At 37.3% G+C, this 15,074-nt stretch overlaps 5 protein-coding genes across 5 annotated transcripts; all 5 read right to left on the bottom strand.

Moving 5' to 3' along the window:
* Nucleotides 1–1,837: 1,837 nt before the first annotated feature.
* Nucleotides 1,838–2,538, bottom strand: LOC140761278 (non-specific lipid-transfer protein 2-like). The gene is made up of 2 exons (XM_073098546.1): nt 2,090–2,538; nt 1,838–2,000 (listed from the first exon to the last, which is right to left on the bottom strand). Exons 1-2 carry the CDS (start codon nt 2,443–2,445, stop codon nt 1,991–1,993), a joined length of 366 nt encoding a protein of 121 aa, XP_072954647.1. The 5' UTR covers nt 2,446–2,538; the 3' UTR covers nt 1,838–1,990.
* A 1,393-nt stretch (nt 2,539–3,931) lies between these two features.
* LOC140761321 (non-specific lipid-transfer protein 1-like) lies at nt 3,932–4,663 on the bottom strand. The gene is made up of 2 exons (XM_073098597.1): nt 4,239–4,663; nt 3,932–4,148 (listed from the first exon to the last, which is right to left on the bottom strand). The coding sequence occupies exons 1-2, from the start codon at nt 4,586–4,588 to the stop codon at nt 4,139–4,141; spliced, it is 360 nt and encodes a 119-aa protein (XP_072954698.1). The 5' UTR covers nt 4,589–4,663; the 3' UTR covers nt 3,932–4,138.
* Nucleotides 4,664–6,755: 2,092 nt separating this feature from the next.
* Nucleotides 6,756–7,109, bottom strand: LOC140761292 (non-specific lipid-transfer protein-like). Its single transcript, XM_073098565.1, has one exon. The coding sequence runs from the start codon at nt 7,107–7,109 to the stop codon at nt 6,756–6,758; it is 354 nt and encodes a 117-aa protein (XP_072954666.1).
* Nucleotides 7,110–11,415: 4,306 nt separating this feature from the next.
* On the bottom strand, nt 11,416–11,769 carry LOC140761291 (non-specific lipid-transfer protein 1-like). The gene has a single exon (XM_073098564.1). The coding sequence runs from the start codon at nt 11,767–11,769 to the stop codon at nt 11,416–11,418; it is 354 nt and encodes a 117-aa protein (XP_072954665.1).
* Nucleotides 11,770–14,279: 2,510 nt separating this feature from the next.
* Nucleotides 14,280–15,031, bottom strand: LOC140760755 (non-specific lipid-transfer protein 1-like). The gene is made up of 2 exons (XM_073097754.1): nt 14,636–15,031; nt 14,280–14,538 (listed from the first exon to the last, which is right to left on the bottom strand). The coding sequence occupies exons 1-2, from the start codon at nt 14,977–14,979 to the stop codon at nt 14,529–14,531; spliced, it is 354 nt and encodes a 117-aa protein (XP_072953855.1). The 5' UTR covers nt 14,980–15,031; the 3' UTR covers nt 14,280–14,528.
* Nucleotides 15,032–15,074: the final 43 nt, after the last annotated feature.

Here is a 15,074-nt window from a genome sequence, read left to right as displayed (position 1 = left end):
AGTCACTTTTCCATCACTCAAAGGGTAAATAAAAAATAGGGAGTAAACTGTAAGGAGTACATGATGTAAGGTGTGAACTGAATTAATTTCTTCAATATTTTGTAATATCGGGGGCATTTGTAATATGTTACCTGCCAAACTTTGAAGCCCTCGTCAAGGGTCGTCATCTTTCTACGTCAGTTGGACATATCAATATTTCCAAATTACTGTGGGCCAGGATGCAGGAAAATTGAGGAGTTCCCAAAGGAAGCTTTTTAACCTTTCCATTTTCATGAAATATCTCAAGCTTCCATATAGAATGAATGGCAACAGCGAACGGGTATAAATAAAGACCAATAATCTTGGCATCATTGTCCTAGTAATTAGCATGTCAAAAAGGACTAGACTTTGGCGTCCAAGCGTGACTGTGAGATTTAGATGGACGAGTAATCGTATCACATCAAACCAAGAGTGGCTAATTTCGATAGACTAAGTATTTTATTTTATCCTAAACAAAAAGAAGCACGTTAACAAGTGATCCATGGGTCAACTAGCCTTAGATTATTATGATGTCGGAGGAGGTAATAACTGCAATAAGTCTGGGCCTTGTTAGCCCAAACAACAGCCTGATTGAAATTGATCTGGACCTCAATGTTGGACTCATGGATCGAAATTGGTCGGATCGCCGGTGCAATTGTTTTTTTTTTCACATGGTTCAAGTCCATGATGGCCCAACTAAGCATTTGATTCATTTACACATACTCCACTGAGATTTATAATTATAGCTCAACGTTGCAATTTAGTTGTTATCCAGACGGTAATGATAGTATCGTTTACCTGAATCGATGGTTCAATGTTTCTAAATAAACATGCCATTGAAGGACTACCGAGACAAAATGATGGGCTAGCAAGAATGTGGAGGAGGTAGGATGGGAAGTTGATAAAGCTACTAGTCATTGCCAATAGCTTGATGCACTATCTCCTTTCAATTCTTTGACGGGAGGGTAACGTGGAGGTCAAAAGAAAGAGAAATTCATGGATTAACGCGGTCGCTAATAAATAAATAAATAAATAAATAAATTGAAAGATGAATAAGTAAAGAGAAACAATCATGGATGGGCTTGAAAGATGAAATGGGCCAAGGAAGTTGAGGCCATTGGAATTGGGGGCTTTTACTCTCACTACCCCCAAGTCCCAACTAATAAACTATCAAATAACACCCCCACAGTTTAGTATTTTTTTATAACTAATTGTGCGCTGGCGTCCCAGAAACTTAAAAAGTATTTAGATTAAAAAAGAAAAACTAATAATATAATGTGAGAAAGTATATTAAAAGCACCTTATCTTTTAATTTTATTACCGTTCAACGTGAGTATCCAACATATGAATAATAATAAAACCAAAAAGAGTATTCTGGATAAATTTCCTTCTAAAAAGATAATCTGATTGGAGATTGTGATGGGCCGTACACGAGACAAAAGGCAAAGTTAGACCCCACTTCTCACATGACTCTGTTTGGGACATTGGATCAACTTATTAGGGAATTAATGAAAGAGCACGTAAATCTGACAACAATTCAATTTTTTAATTCCAATTCGGTGGAACAAAGATCAATCCGGCACCACGACTCCTTCTTGGAAACTTCATTCTTTTTATTGTGGGGATCGATGTGAATATATGACTGCCCAGATGAAAATTATCCGATTTCAACCATATTTTTTAATGACATGCCACAATTTTCCATGTCGTTAGTGCGAAGGAACCAGTGATTGCAGTAATGTTATTCCTCTTGGGCTTCTTGAGGTAAGGTAATTGATGCACAGTTATATACAATTCCAAATAAATGAATCAAGGTGAATTGGGCGGTGGAAAGATCAAAGAAGTTCTTCCATTAACAAAACGACTAATTCATAGAACACCCACTTTATTATTTAATCTCACCACACCAAGTACTGAAACAAACATACATATCTCCTCTCTATCTCTACGCTTCCTTTCCCCATCAACTGCTTCAGTTAATCCTGCACAATTAAGTAAGGTACAACGCAATAAGCACATAATGCAGGGTGCAAAATGAAAAAAAGGTTTAAAAGAAAGAGACAGCACTCACTTGGTGCAGTCGGTGTTGGGGCTAATCTTGTACGGGATGGAGACGCCGCATTTTTTGGGGAGGGCGGCGGCGCGGCCGATGTTGCCGCCGGAGACCCCGGCAGCGGCGTTCTTGATGCAGCCGCAGATGGAGCGGCGATCCGCCTTGGAGGCCGCCGCGGCCAGCAGTTGCTTGATGCCACCGCAGCACTCGGCCGGCACCGCCGAGCCGCCATTCTGCATGTACGCGAGGCACGGGAGCAGATCGGTGTACACCTGGGAGCACGTCATCGCAGCCCTCGCGGCGTGCGGTGCGGCGACGAGTGCCACCACGAGGACGAACCCGAGGGCCAGTGCACGAGAGTTCGACCGCGCCATTTGGGATTAATTAGCCGAGAAGTGGAGGGCTGTAGTGAGATTGTGGGAGGAGTTCGTCAGGTGAGTTTGGGATGGGGATGGAATGAGAGGAGGAGCTGAGGGGTTTATATAGGAAAACCGGAGGAGCAAAGGAGGTGAGTTGTTAGGTAGCATTTAATTGGGAATATTAATGGAGAAATAATATTACTTCCAACTTCTAAGACGACAAAAATTATGGTCGTAGGTAAAAACTTTTGTTCCAAGTTATTTATTTATTTATTATTAACTTTCGGGTGATGGGTGACGTGGCGGGCAATTATAGAATGCAGAGTAAATGACTGCAGGAAATTGCTGCAACCGTTTCATGCGGTGGATCGATCTAGTGACCTACAAAAGGTCGTACTACTAGATGAGATCTGCACTGATGAACCCGTGACTATGGTATTGGTCGGCCACGGTGGTTTAAACATTTGCATTCTGAGAGGTTAGTCGCGTCACGATGACTCAGCCACAGTGATGTTTGGAGAATTTTTCAATATAAATTATGAACTAGTAAGTAGGATCTTATCACCATAGTTCTCACTCAAATTCATACACGCATATTATTTCACTACAATTTAGTCAGTAATTTAAATAGAGAAACGAGGTCGAAAGTTCCTGCAGTCGTCGCTGCAGATGATCTGCTACCGTAGGGTAAGATAATATAGTAATGGGTATAATAAGCAATGCATGTGATCAACTTGATCAAGTTTATGGCGTCTTCTAGCGAAGAAGATCCAACGTCCGTGACGGCGTTAATGGAGAATTGATGCGCGTTCAGGACCTACCATGATACTTAATGAATCGATTTTTATATTGATAGATGGGATGCAGATTGAATTTGTTGTACTATGTGGAGAAGAAGTCCTCTCGGTCTTCTTCTAACTACAAAGATTTCTTTTTGTCTGTCTATAATTCGTATAGGAAAGGTAGTCCGTACGATTAGGACGTCAATACCAAATTCATCGCCATATAAACTACAGTGAAATGGTAATAAGCCTTGAAAGGGAGAAAAGAAGAAGAAAAGATCTAAAGAAGTTTGCTGTTACTCAAAAGAGTGTGGAGTTATGGGGCTGAGGGTTCCTCTGTCCCAAGACTTAATTCGTGTGCACTGTTCATTGTTGGGGTACCGATGCAGCCTCTTTCCTTGACTTGCAGTCAGGCTACCAGTGAGAAGAAGTGGGTCACAAATGAAATCCTTCTTTACTATAAACAATTCTTGTTTTAATATTTCTTATTTCTGAGGCAGACGATGCACCGACTAAAGTTGTCAACTTGGGCTCGTTAATGTTTCCTTTTCTTTTTTCATTGGGCCTGGAATGTTAACCCAGTATGGACTCAGAATATTCGTAGAAGCATTTATGCAAATATATAACGAGGTGTCCATTAGTAAAGTTTTAAAAAGAAAAAAAAAGATTAAAGATGTGGATATCGGCAACTAATCCAAGAGGCACGAAGAAGAACAGTATCTATCAATACGAAGTAGCTCTGATATACGTATATATTTATATATAAATCTCTGGTATATAATCTCGAAACATCATAACTAGCAATAGAGACAACAACACACTACGTGGCCTGGTGTTCGCCGCCGCCGCCGACGGCTGTCACCTTATTCTCACATATCTATATCTATAGATACTCCTCATGCTACGTAGATCAAGCCACTAATCTCTTAGCGGATCCTGCAATTAATATGTGCAATTATTATTCAACTATGTATGCTAAGATTTAAATAGGTAAAAATTGGAGAGGATTTTGATCACAAATCTTACTTGGAGCAATCGGTGGAGGTGCTAATGGGAAATGGAACACTAACACGACACTTGCTAGGTATGCCGGTGACGGCGCCGGGTTTGACGCCCTTGACGCTGCCGGCGAGCTTCTTGAGGCAGTTGCATGCTGTCTGCCGGTCCGGCGTGGTCTTGGCCAGAGCGTTGAGGCTCCTCACTCCGGCGCAGCAGGTCGCAGACGGCGCGCCGACGCCGCTCCTGGCGTAGGCAATGCAAGGGGATATCGCCGACACCGCCTGCGAGCAGGTGATCGCGTCGGCAACGTGCGGCGACGCAATCAGGAGGATGGCGAGCACGACGGCGGCTGCGGCGGTGGCGGTTGAGCGAGCCATAGTGGACGAGGTCTAAGGGAGTAATGGGATTGCGAAGGTGTAATTACGAAGAGTTGATGTTGGGATGGAAGGAATTGGAGGGAATGGAAGGGTTTATATAGGAGTTTCTAAGCGTGGTCAGATGATGGGGTTGTTATATTAATTAGGCCAGCTAGGGTTAGCTAAACATAATAATCATTAGACTTAAACCCTCTTCGACGACTTTGGAATAGAGAGAGAGAGAGAGAGAGAGAGATGCATATATGCATGCATGAACTGGGTCGTTGGAGAAGGTACGTATGAGGATTAATTGGGTAGAGTTCGTAATGTTATACGTACTTCCAAACATTCTATCAATCCTTAGTTTCTCTCTCAAGGATTTGCTCTTAGGATTAAATGATGTTTACATAATTAACAACTTAGATTATATGATGTTTCTCTCTCGAGGTAATTTGTTTTAGATGCATTGAGCTTGGATGCCATTGGATATACAGTATAAGGGAAGTTAAGGTATATAGTTCAGACGTGGCTTTCAACTCTGCCGACATAAGAGCTAGCAAGTCCTATGAATTAAAGAAAGGAAAGATCGAAGAGGCAAGAGGCCTAGCCTTGATCTATTAATGTTTGGGGTGGTCAACTGAAATATAAATATTATTTAGCAATATTTTAACTTAAAATGTGTATGCATTGTATTTATACTATATGAGAGTTATTTTAGAAACTAAAACATATTCTTTATAGAAAAGAACAACACTTGAAAAGACAATATTTTGAATCAAGCCAAAGAGTACTGATTAATATTAATAGAAATTAATATACTTATTTATAGTGAAGTATATTTATTAATAAGAGAATATTTTAAAACTATTAGAACATACCATGTAGCTCCACCCGTGAGAAGAGAGAGACGGTAGGATGGTAGATTTAGATATCTCGCTTTGGTAGACATCTTAATCTAAAATTAGTTGACGGTGCTTCTCCCTTTGCCTACTGGCATCCTTAATTCATTTGCTCTCCATTACAATTTACAACCACACATTGCTGCTGAGTTTTAATGCAGCGAGGAAGACGTGAGTACTCCCTCTAACCGTACTTATATCAGTATTTATATATTTATTAATTAATTTAATCTTTAGTTACCTAACATCACATATAGCTAGGTAGGGTGACCATGTGTCAAGTTGCACCAAGCTGGTTCGAGTCAAAAATATCGAGCCGACTTCTAACCTAAGCCTGTCTGAATTTGCACTGGGCCATATTATGTATAATGAGGAAGAAGAAGAAGATGACGATGATGAAATTGAGTTAGGAGGAAGGTGGGAATAAGAGAGGTTAGATGCATGGGCTAAGCCTCCAATTGGGCTGCGGGCTTTCAACCTCGGGCCAAACCTAATTTTGTTTTGGATCGGGTCCGGGTAAGCTTCGGGCCGATCGGATGGTTGAGAACCCTAATAACATTTAGGGTGTTTCTATGATTTGAAAAAGAAAAAAGAAAAAAAGAGGGGTACAGGAGACAAATTAAAGTAGTTAAAAACAATTGTGAACTGAAATAAACACATAATAAGAGGTGCGAAATGAAAAGGTTCTTCTAATATAATAGCAAAGGTCCACTTAGAGTATTGTAGCCAGGCTTGATCAAAACGAAATAGTCTACTAGAATAAAACTGGAGTATTGGCACAGTTAATTCGATGTGAATCAAACTCAATCACGATCCGTTTGCCTATACCAATGACTATGAGTCTCGTACGAACCAAGCGATGAACATCATGCATGCCATCCATGAAAGATCGCCATACATATATAGAAGAACACAGTTTCACAAATAACTAAATAAACAGCCGACATCGATCCGTATATAGATGGTAACATGGCATTACAAAGATCTCACATCATCATCTTAATCATCGTCATCAAGTAGTAGTAACAATGACGACAAGGATGCATGAACACATAAAGTATAAATTAAAGTCGGAGGAGAGTGAGATCTCCAGTAACAGTAGCGCTAGTGGTGCTCGACAATGGCCACCACCTTATTCGTATTAATATTACTTATTAGGATCGAGCTAGTAATCTTTTTATTAGACCCTGCAACAAAAGAAAATTATCAGTAATTTCCTCTCTTTTTTTAATTAAAATAACTATGAAGTAGACAAAGAGTTAATCCTCTGTGAGCATTTATATAGAATCTTACTTGGTGCAGTCGGTGGAGGTGCTGATAGGAAAGGGAACGCTGACACCACACTTTGTAGGGATGCCGGCGATGGCGGCGGGTTTGAGGCCGCTGACACTGCCGGCAATGGTCTTGAGGCATTTGCATGCAGTTTGGCGATCCGCCGAGGTCTTGGCCAAAGAGTTAAGGCTCTTCACTCCACTGCAGCAGGCAGAGGGCGGCATGCCTGTGCCGGTCTTAGCGTAGGAAAGGCATTGGGAGATCGACGATGTCACCTGCCCACAAGTGAGCGCATCGGCGACGTGGGGTGATACAATCAGGAGGATGGCAAACACGACGACCACCGAGGTGATAGCAATAGAGCGAGCCATTAGAAATTAGAATAAGTTTGTGAGAGAGAGAGAGAGAGTATATATTGAAATAATCTAGTTTAGCAAGAGGCGAATGTAGTAGTGGTGGAGGAAATGGGAGGGAATTGATGGGTTTTTATAGGAGTTCGAGGGTGAGGGCAGGTGGAGCTAATTAAGGATGCAACATAGGGAGGTTGTGGTATTAATTCGGGTAGCTAGCTTTCGAAAGCTACGTGAAAATTGCCCCAGAATTGTTCTAGTATTGTTACAAAATTAAAGTTCCAATACTTGTCCAATATGTAGGATAACTAGGTTGTGCATCCATTTCACTCACTCCTTATTTCTCTCTTTTTCTTAAAATTATAAGATACTCTGTAATGACGAAAGTACTGGTTGCTCGAATTAATCAGTTTTTTTATATGAAAAGGTCCTAGAGTTATAACTTATTAAGCTTCAAGCATATATTCACAATTTAATACATGAGAAAGAAAGAGGAGGGAGGGCAATAGTTTTACATGCAAGCAACATATTCAGCTTAGGCTAACTATAATAAAACAAATTACTAAGAGGATAACAAAAGAAACAAGCACTCAAGTAAAAATATATTCTGAGAGGATAGGGTGATGACCCGAAAAATTGGCTTTCAGTTAGCCATTTACTAATTTACAACAACACCACAGAAAAACATAGCAAAAGATTTGAAGTAATTAAGGACACAAGCCAATGAGAATCAGATGTCTTGTGGATCTAATAAGACCGCAGAAAATATTATTCACAAACCTACACGACAATACTATAATTTAAGTAAAGTGAAACAAAGAAAGATAGTAGGGGAGACGGTCAGTGATTTGTGGTGAAGCCAAGAACAACACAAAAACTAAATAAACACCCCCAAGCTAGCCAAATCCTGACCAACAAGAGAAGAGTGGGACATTACAACTAACACAATTGTAATAAAGATAACAAGCTAGGCAAGACTACAAGGGGCTCTTTGATGGGATGATTACTAGAACCAAGAAGGTGGCGACAAGATTATGGGTGTAGCGATTGAAGGAGACAATATGATTATGAAAGCAGCAATTAAGGAAGATAATAGGATTATGAGAACATGACAAAGGTATGCAAGGCTATGATAAAGGTTGGTAAGGAAACGGAAGAGAGGGAGCCTTTGAGTTGGGACCAGAGATTAGGGGTGAAAACGGATCGGATAGTGCTAAATCCATATCCGGATCCGTATTTTTAGTTCGGATACGGATTCAGATACGGATATTGGACGGATAGCAAAATTTAAAACCATATCCTAACTAAACGGATACGGATAATTTTCGGATAAAAGATCAGATCTTAAACGGATATTAATTAAATTTAAAATAATTATAATATTTTATTTAAATATAATTAACACAAAAATATTAAGAGTTTTACAACAAATAATTTTTTTATATGTCAAATATATAAAATTAGAGAAATTAATCTCTATAAATAATATATAATGTATTATTAGTAATAATATTAATACTTACTATCTAAATAAACAAACTAAAAACTGTAAATCATTTAAAAAAATATGCGGGTAAACGGATATCTGATATCCGTATCCGAATCCGAAAAATTTATCCAACCCGTATCCGAATCCGTATCCGAATTTTTTTTTAAAATTCTATCCGTATCCAAATCCGAATCCGAGTCGGATAGAAATTTTTTATCCGAATCCGATCCGAGTCGGGTCGGATAGCGGGTCGGGTCGGAGTTAATCCGACCCGTTTTCACCCCTACCAGAGATAGGTTGAGTAAGCACAAATAGTTGCAATGCATAGTGGTAACAGAGAAAGAAGGTGGAGAAACGACAATCTGTGAAAATATGAAGGAGCTAGTGAAGACAAAAGGAGGAAGGGTAGAAATTGGGGTCATAGATAGGGTAACAAAATTTGGTAGGCAACAAATGTAGCCTCTCTACCATGATCTTGAGATGCGGACAAAGTCGACAATGGGAGGAAAGGAGATAAGAAAAGAAAATATGAAGTAGAGAAAGAAGAGCAGAAAGGAATGAATAGGAGAAGGGACAAGAAGCATGATTAGAGAGTGGAAAATCTCCTCCCATAGCCACTCAAGCTAAGAGAAGAAAGAAGAGGAAAATGTCGACGATCGGCGGCAGACGGTAGGAAAACCCTCAACAAGGAGAAGAGAAGATGGTGATTAAATCAATTGGTCAAGTAACATTTGTAAAATATTAATTTTAATCCCGGATAAAATTTCAAAATGGTGCCTTAATTGAGAAATTAAATAACTTGTATGTATTAAATCTCTGTCGCACCACATTATAAGTTGTTTAATGGATAGTTCAAAATTGGCTATCAAGTAATTAAGCCGACTCCAGACAGTACCAATTAAAGAGAGGAAAACTTCACTCGGTAGTTAACCGTTGGACACACGTCAAAATTGCGATCTACCTTCGTTGTCGGCGTGGTATATATATATATCGTCAAGTATGATATTTGGAGAAAGATAAAAACAATAAAAAGGTAAATATGGGTTTATTTGCAAATTTCCAGTGGATTATATTTACGAGAACTACTCAACCCAATTATTTGATCATAATATAGGGGGTGATTTGTAAAAGCACAACATTATTATATTTACTAGACTCGATGGATCACGTTCATAAATATGGTACATTTCTTGGTGGATGTAGTTTTCTTGTGCTGGATCGTACTGCTGGAATTTATGACTTATTAATAGATTTGTTTTTTTAATATAATTGTCGTTGAAATTTTTAAGACATCATTATTGAAAGGTGATTTAACATTAAGGTTTACAAATAAAACTTAAATGATAAAAATAATTCGGAATGTATAATATTTGTCATTATTTGCGTATGAAAAGAACTTCACAGGAGCAAAATTAATTTTTCATAATCAAAGTTCGGTCTTAGCTATGATTATTAGATTTAATTGAACGTAGTGATAATTTTATAAAAGCACAATAATTCGTAGCAATTATGATATCTTAAAGAATATTTAAGGTCAACAATCTACTTAGAACAAGAGTAGATCGCTACTATCAGATGCTTGTACGAGTTTTACAATAAAATCTAACGAAAATAAATTCCATTTTTAAAAGGACGGAATTCATAATCACCTAGTTCTTGGATTACAGAATGAATAATTTGGATACGTTGAAGAGTCAACTTAATTGGGTCAGCTCGGTGATTTCTCGGTTTGTATATTTCGTGTTGACTGACTTAGTTTGATTCAGAAAAGGAATCAGAATAGGTTTATATGATGTTTGGATCTCTTGTTCAATAATTCTTGATCATGTTCGACTCAACCGGAAAAAAAAGGAAATTAGAAAAATTACAGTTTACGATCTCTAATCTAAACATATTTTAATTTATTCTTTTGTATTTTAAACTTAAGTATTTATAATTAGCATCAAAGTGCAACGGTTAGTCTCAGAGATTTAAGACGACATAATTATCATCATAGAAATACATTCTAACTTAAAAGATGATAAAAAATATTTTAATTATTTAACAACTTATTTATGACTAAAAATATTAACATTAATGAACCATATTGATTCTAGCATTTATACCGTTAGTTTTAGATAGAAAACCTATGAGTTAGTCATTAGAGAAAAGATAATTTATTATATTTTATATTCTAATGTGCCACTTCACTTTAAATCTGAGATATTTGATGTGCTAAAAAATTGAACTTGATTTAAATGAGTAAATATTTTATATTTTAAAATTTAAATAGGTTTAGCAGGATTCAAATTTATGATATATGATTCGATAAGTTGATAGAGAAATAATAACTTTTATATGGAACTAAATACTTTGTGTTTGGAAGATAAAATGAGTCAGTTGAAAAGGAGCCAAACCACACTGGGGAAATAGTAATTCTCTGAAAGAAAAGGAGATATTCTTTTAAAGAGCAATCGATTTATAACTGTTCCCAGCTACATAGATGACAACATGGGATTACAAAGATCTCACAATATCATCATCAGTAGTAACTAGTAACAGCGACGACTTAGAAATTAGGATACATGAATACATAAGAACATAAATATAAACTCGGATGAGAGCTCCAGCTGCAGTAGCCTAGTGTTCTGCAACAACCACCACCTTATTCGTATAATTACTTCATACGTAGGATCCAGCTAGTAATGCTTCTAATTAGAGCCTGCAATAACAAAATATATATATATATATATATTTGGTCATTTTCCTCTAATTTATTCAACTGAAATGCTTAGATGTTTAATCATCAATCCATTTTTTCATGTCACTTTTTGCAAAAAAAATTATATATATATAATCTTACTTGCTGCAGTCAGTAGAGGTGCTAATAGGGAAGGGAACACGGACACCGCACTTTCCGGGGATGCCAGAGATGGCGGCGGGTTTGAGGCCACGGACACTTCCGGCAATAGTCTTAAGACATTTGCATGCAGTCTGGCGATCCGCCGAGGTCTTGGCCAAAGAGTTAAGACTCTTCACTCCGCTGCAGCAGCCAGAAGGCGGCATGCCCGTGCCAGTCTTGGCGTAGGAAAGGCATTGGGAGATCGACGAGGTCACCTGCCCACAAGTGATTGCATCAGCGACGTGGGGTGATGCAATTAGGAGGACGGCAAACACGACGACCACCGGAACGACAGTAATAGAGCGAGCCATTATAAATTAGAATAAGTGTGTATGAGAGATAGAGATATATATATATATATATATATATTGAAGTAATCTACTTTAGCAAGAACTGAATGTAGTAGTGGTGGAGGAAATGGGAGGGAATTGATGGGTTTTTATAGGAGTTCGAGGTATGAGATTGCAACATAGGGGAGGTTGTGGTATTAATTCGGGTAGTTAGATATCAAAAAGCTACGTGAAATTGCCACGGAATATATCAATAGAATTATTACACAATTAAAGTTCTAAGTACTTCCTATTTCTCTCCTTTGTTAAAACTTATATGATGCCCTATAAACATCAAAAGTAAATTTAATCAATGATACAATGTAATTGGAAAGGAATCTTATTTGAGGTATATATTATAAATCTCTATTGTACCACGTTATAGGGTGTTTAATGGATAGTTCAGAAGTTGCTATCGAGTAATTAAGCCGAGTCCAGACACTAAATACTATCAAATTAAAGACACGGTTTGGGACACGTGTTAGATTGTAATTGCCTCCCTTATCGGCTTAAATGCAGTGAGGAAGACATAAATCCTCCCTCGATCTACTGCATCCGTGGCTTGTCGGTGTGGTCTAATTGGAGATAGATAAAAATATAAATAAAATGGTAAATATGGGTTTATCTGTAAATTTCCAGTGGATTTATATTTGTGAATATGACTTATTTCATTTGGATGAGGACTCCTCTTGACTTAATAATATGATCATATTAGAGGAGGTGAATTGTAAGAGCGTAAATATGGTTTACTTTCTTGGTGGATGTAGTTTTCTTGTGATGGATCCTACTGCCGGAATTTATGAACGTTAATTGTTATATATATATATATATATATATAAATTGTCACTCTATTTTTTATGTTGAAATTAATTTTACTTTTCCAGAATTTAATTTATGCAAAATTTTCAATAATATTCTTAATGTGTGATTCTTAAGGTTTACAATTAAATGTAAACAATCAAATTAAAAATATATATATATCGATAAATTAAATAATATGATCATTTTTTTATTTTTGCATAAAAAATTGTGCTATGTTACTACTAATATTAGATGGTTTTTGAACCATTTTAAATTATTTTTGCATGAGCAATATAGTCTTTTTTATAATTGAAGCTTCATTTTAAATGTGATTACTTATATCAATTTACATAATATATAATGACATTTTTAAAAAAAATGTTCATTGATTCATGACAATTATGATATTTTAAAGGATATGGTGACAAAATGACATTTGAAACTTTTTTGGTGATAATTATATAATTCTTTTTATTAATTAGGAGGCACATCAGAAAATATAATCGAGGTGTAAGGTGGAGATATTTATTAAATACATCAGATGGAGGTATTAACATCTAAATTTAGAACAACCTGTTAAATAAAATCAAATGTTTTTTGTATGTATACCTCTACAAAGTTTATTTTGTTTACGTGGATACTCTTCTAAATAAATTATTTGCATATATATTAAAACTACTGATTTTGTTTTTGCACTGATATCTTTTGAGTAAATTTTTGGCTGTTAGAAGTTTAAATCTTAACAATTTAACAAGTGAATATATATATATATATATATATATATATATATATATATATATATATATATATATATCCTTTAATCTAAAGGCATGTATGTAAATAATTTTATATTTTTCTAATTAACTTCGTAGAATTTTAAGACTTAGTTACATTTTAGTGATATCCATATAGAAGAAAACAAAAGTTTCAAAAAATATCTATACAAAAACTGTGTTTTGAAAGTATTTATGCAAATATTAACTTAATAAGTCTACACACATAAACAAGATAGCGAGGTTATGGCATTGACTTCATCTAATTACTCTTGGATCAGAAGAGCAGCAGGGGCCTGTTTTCTTAGAACAAAATGGTTATCTGATGCTTATACGAGTAATAAATAAATAAAATTCTCACAATTTTTTTCTCATATTAAAAGGATGGAAATATATAATCATCTTGATCTTGGATCACAAGATGAATAGTTCGGATCTGTTGAAGATTCAACTTAATTGAGTCAACCCTATGATTCGTCGGTTTGTAATTTTTTTTTCTTTTTCTGATTTAACGTAATTGAGGAAAAGGATCAAAATAGGTTTGTAAGTGTTTAGAGATCTTTTGCTCAAATATTCTTGATCATGTCCAACTGAACTGAAAATTAATTTTGGTAACTTATAGTGTTACATGTTAGTCCATTATGTTGTTAGATGAAAATGGTTAAAAAACTATAATTTCGTAGGAACCGCATGAAATTAAATGCTTGAGTTTAAAGGGCATTTAATTTATAAGTTTGTCCATGTTCCATTATGTTGTCCCAAATTAATTAGATCAAACCTGGCACTTATTATAATAAACATAAACTCGCCCAACAATAGCTTCGGACGGTTAAAAGTTTTAATGTGAACGATAAAGGCTTTCAAAAGTGCACGCATCTCGAGGTCTGCCATCCCACAACTATAGACGAGAACAAAATATACCAAAGAAAATGGATAATATAAAGATAATAATGCTACGACTGGGTGTCACAAGATCTCACAGCATCATATCACTAGCAGTAGGAACAACAGTACAAGTACATGAACACATCGAAGCAAAAGCCGTATGAAACTCCCACACCAATATAGCCTTGGTGTTTGGCGACAGCTACCACCTTATTCTCGCTTAACCTATAGATACTTTTCCCCCTCACTAACTCAAATCCTAACAGGATCGAGCTAGTGATCTTAGCGAACCCTGCAGTTAAAAAAAAAAAAAGGATAAAAAAGTTAGATATAGAGATACAGGGAATTTAAGGCGAGGGAAGTCGAATAACAAGATGTGAATAGCTTACTTGCTGCAGTCAGTAGAGGTGCTGATGGGGAAGGGAACACTGACACCGCACTTGCTAGGGATTCCGGCGACGGCGCCGGGTTTGAGGCCACTGACGCCGCCGGCAAGGCTCTTGAGGCAGCTGCATGCAGTCTGGCGGTCCGCCGAGGTCTTGGCCAAAGTGTTAAGGCTCTTCACTCCGCTGCAGCAGCGCGGGGGCGGCGCGCCTGTGCCGGTCTTAGCGTAGGAGATGCACTGTGAGATGGACGACGCCACCTGGCCGCAGGTGAGCGCGTTCGCGACGTGCGGGGCGGCGACCAGGAGGACGGCGAGGACGATGGCGACGGCGGCAATCGAGCGAGCCATGTCGGATTAGGTTAGCAAGAGTGAGATGCTGGTGGTCGTGATGATAATTGGAGGGAGTCGTGCTTGTTTAAATAGGCATTCAGACTTCAGAGTGA

The sequence above is a fragment of the Typha angustifolia genome, chromosome 6 (assembly GCF_048772165.1).
Source record: "Typha angustifolia cultivar Huaian chromosome 6, ASM4877216v1, whole genome shotgun sequence".
NCBI lineage: Eukaryota > Viridiplantae > Streptophyta > Magnoliopsida > Poales > Typhaceae > Typha > Typha angustifolia.
Note: the sequence above shows the minus strand (reverse complement) of the source record. Positions and strands in the feature narration are given on the sequence as shown.

What these genes read in the sequence shown, in the direction of transcription:
- LOC140760755 (XM_073097754.1), bottom strand. Translation starts at nt 14,979, where the DNA reads ATGGCTCGCTCGATTGCCGCCGTCGCCATCGTCCTCGCCGTCCTCCTG.
- LOC140761292 (XM_073098565.1), bottom strand. Translation starts at nt 7,109, where the DNA reads ATGGCTCGCTCTATTGCTATCACCTCGGTGGTCGTCGTGTTTGCCATC.
- LOC140761291 (XM_073098564.1), bottom strand. Translation starts at nt 11,769, where the DNA reads ATGGCTCGCTCTATTACTGTCGTTCCGGTGGTCGTCGTGTTTGCCGTC.
- LOC140761278 (XM_073098546.1), bottom strand. Translation starts at nt 2,445, where the DNA reads ATGGCGCGGTCGAACTCTCGTGCACTGGCCCTCGGGTTCGTCCTCGTG.
- LOC140761321 (XM_073098597.1), bottom strand. Translation starts at nt 4,588, where the DNA reads ATGGCTCGCTCAACCGCCACCGCCGCAGCCGCCGTCGTGCTCGCCATC.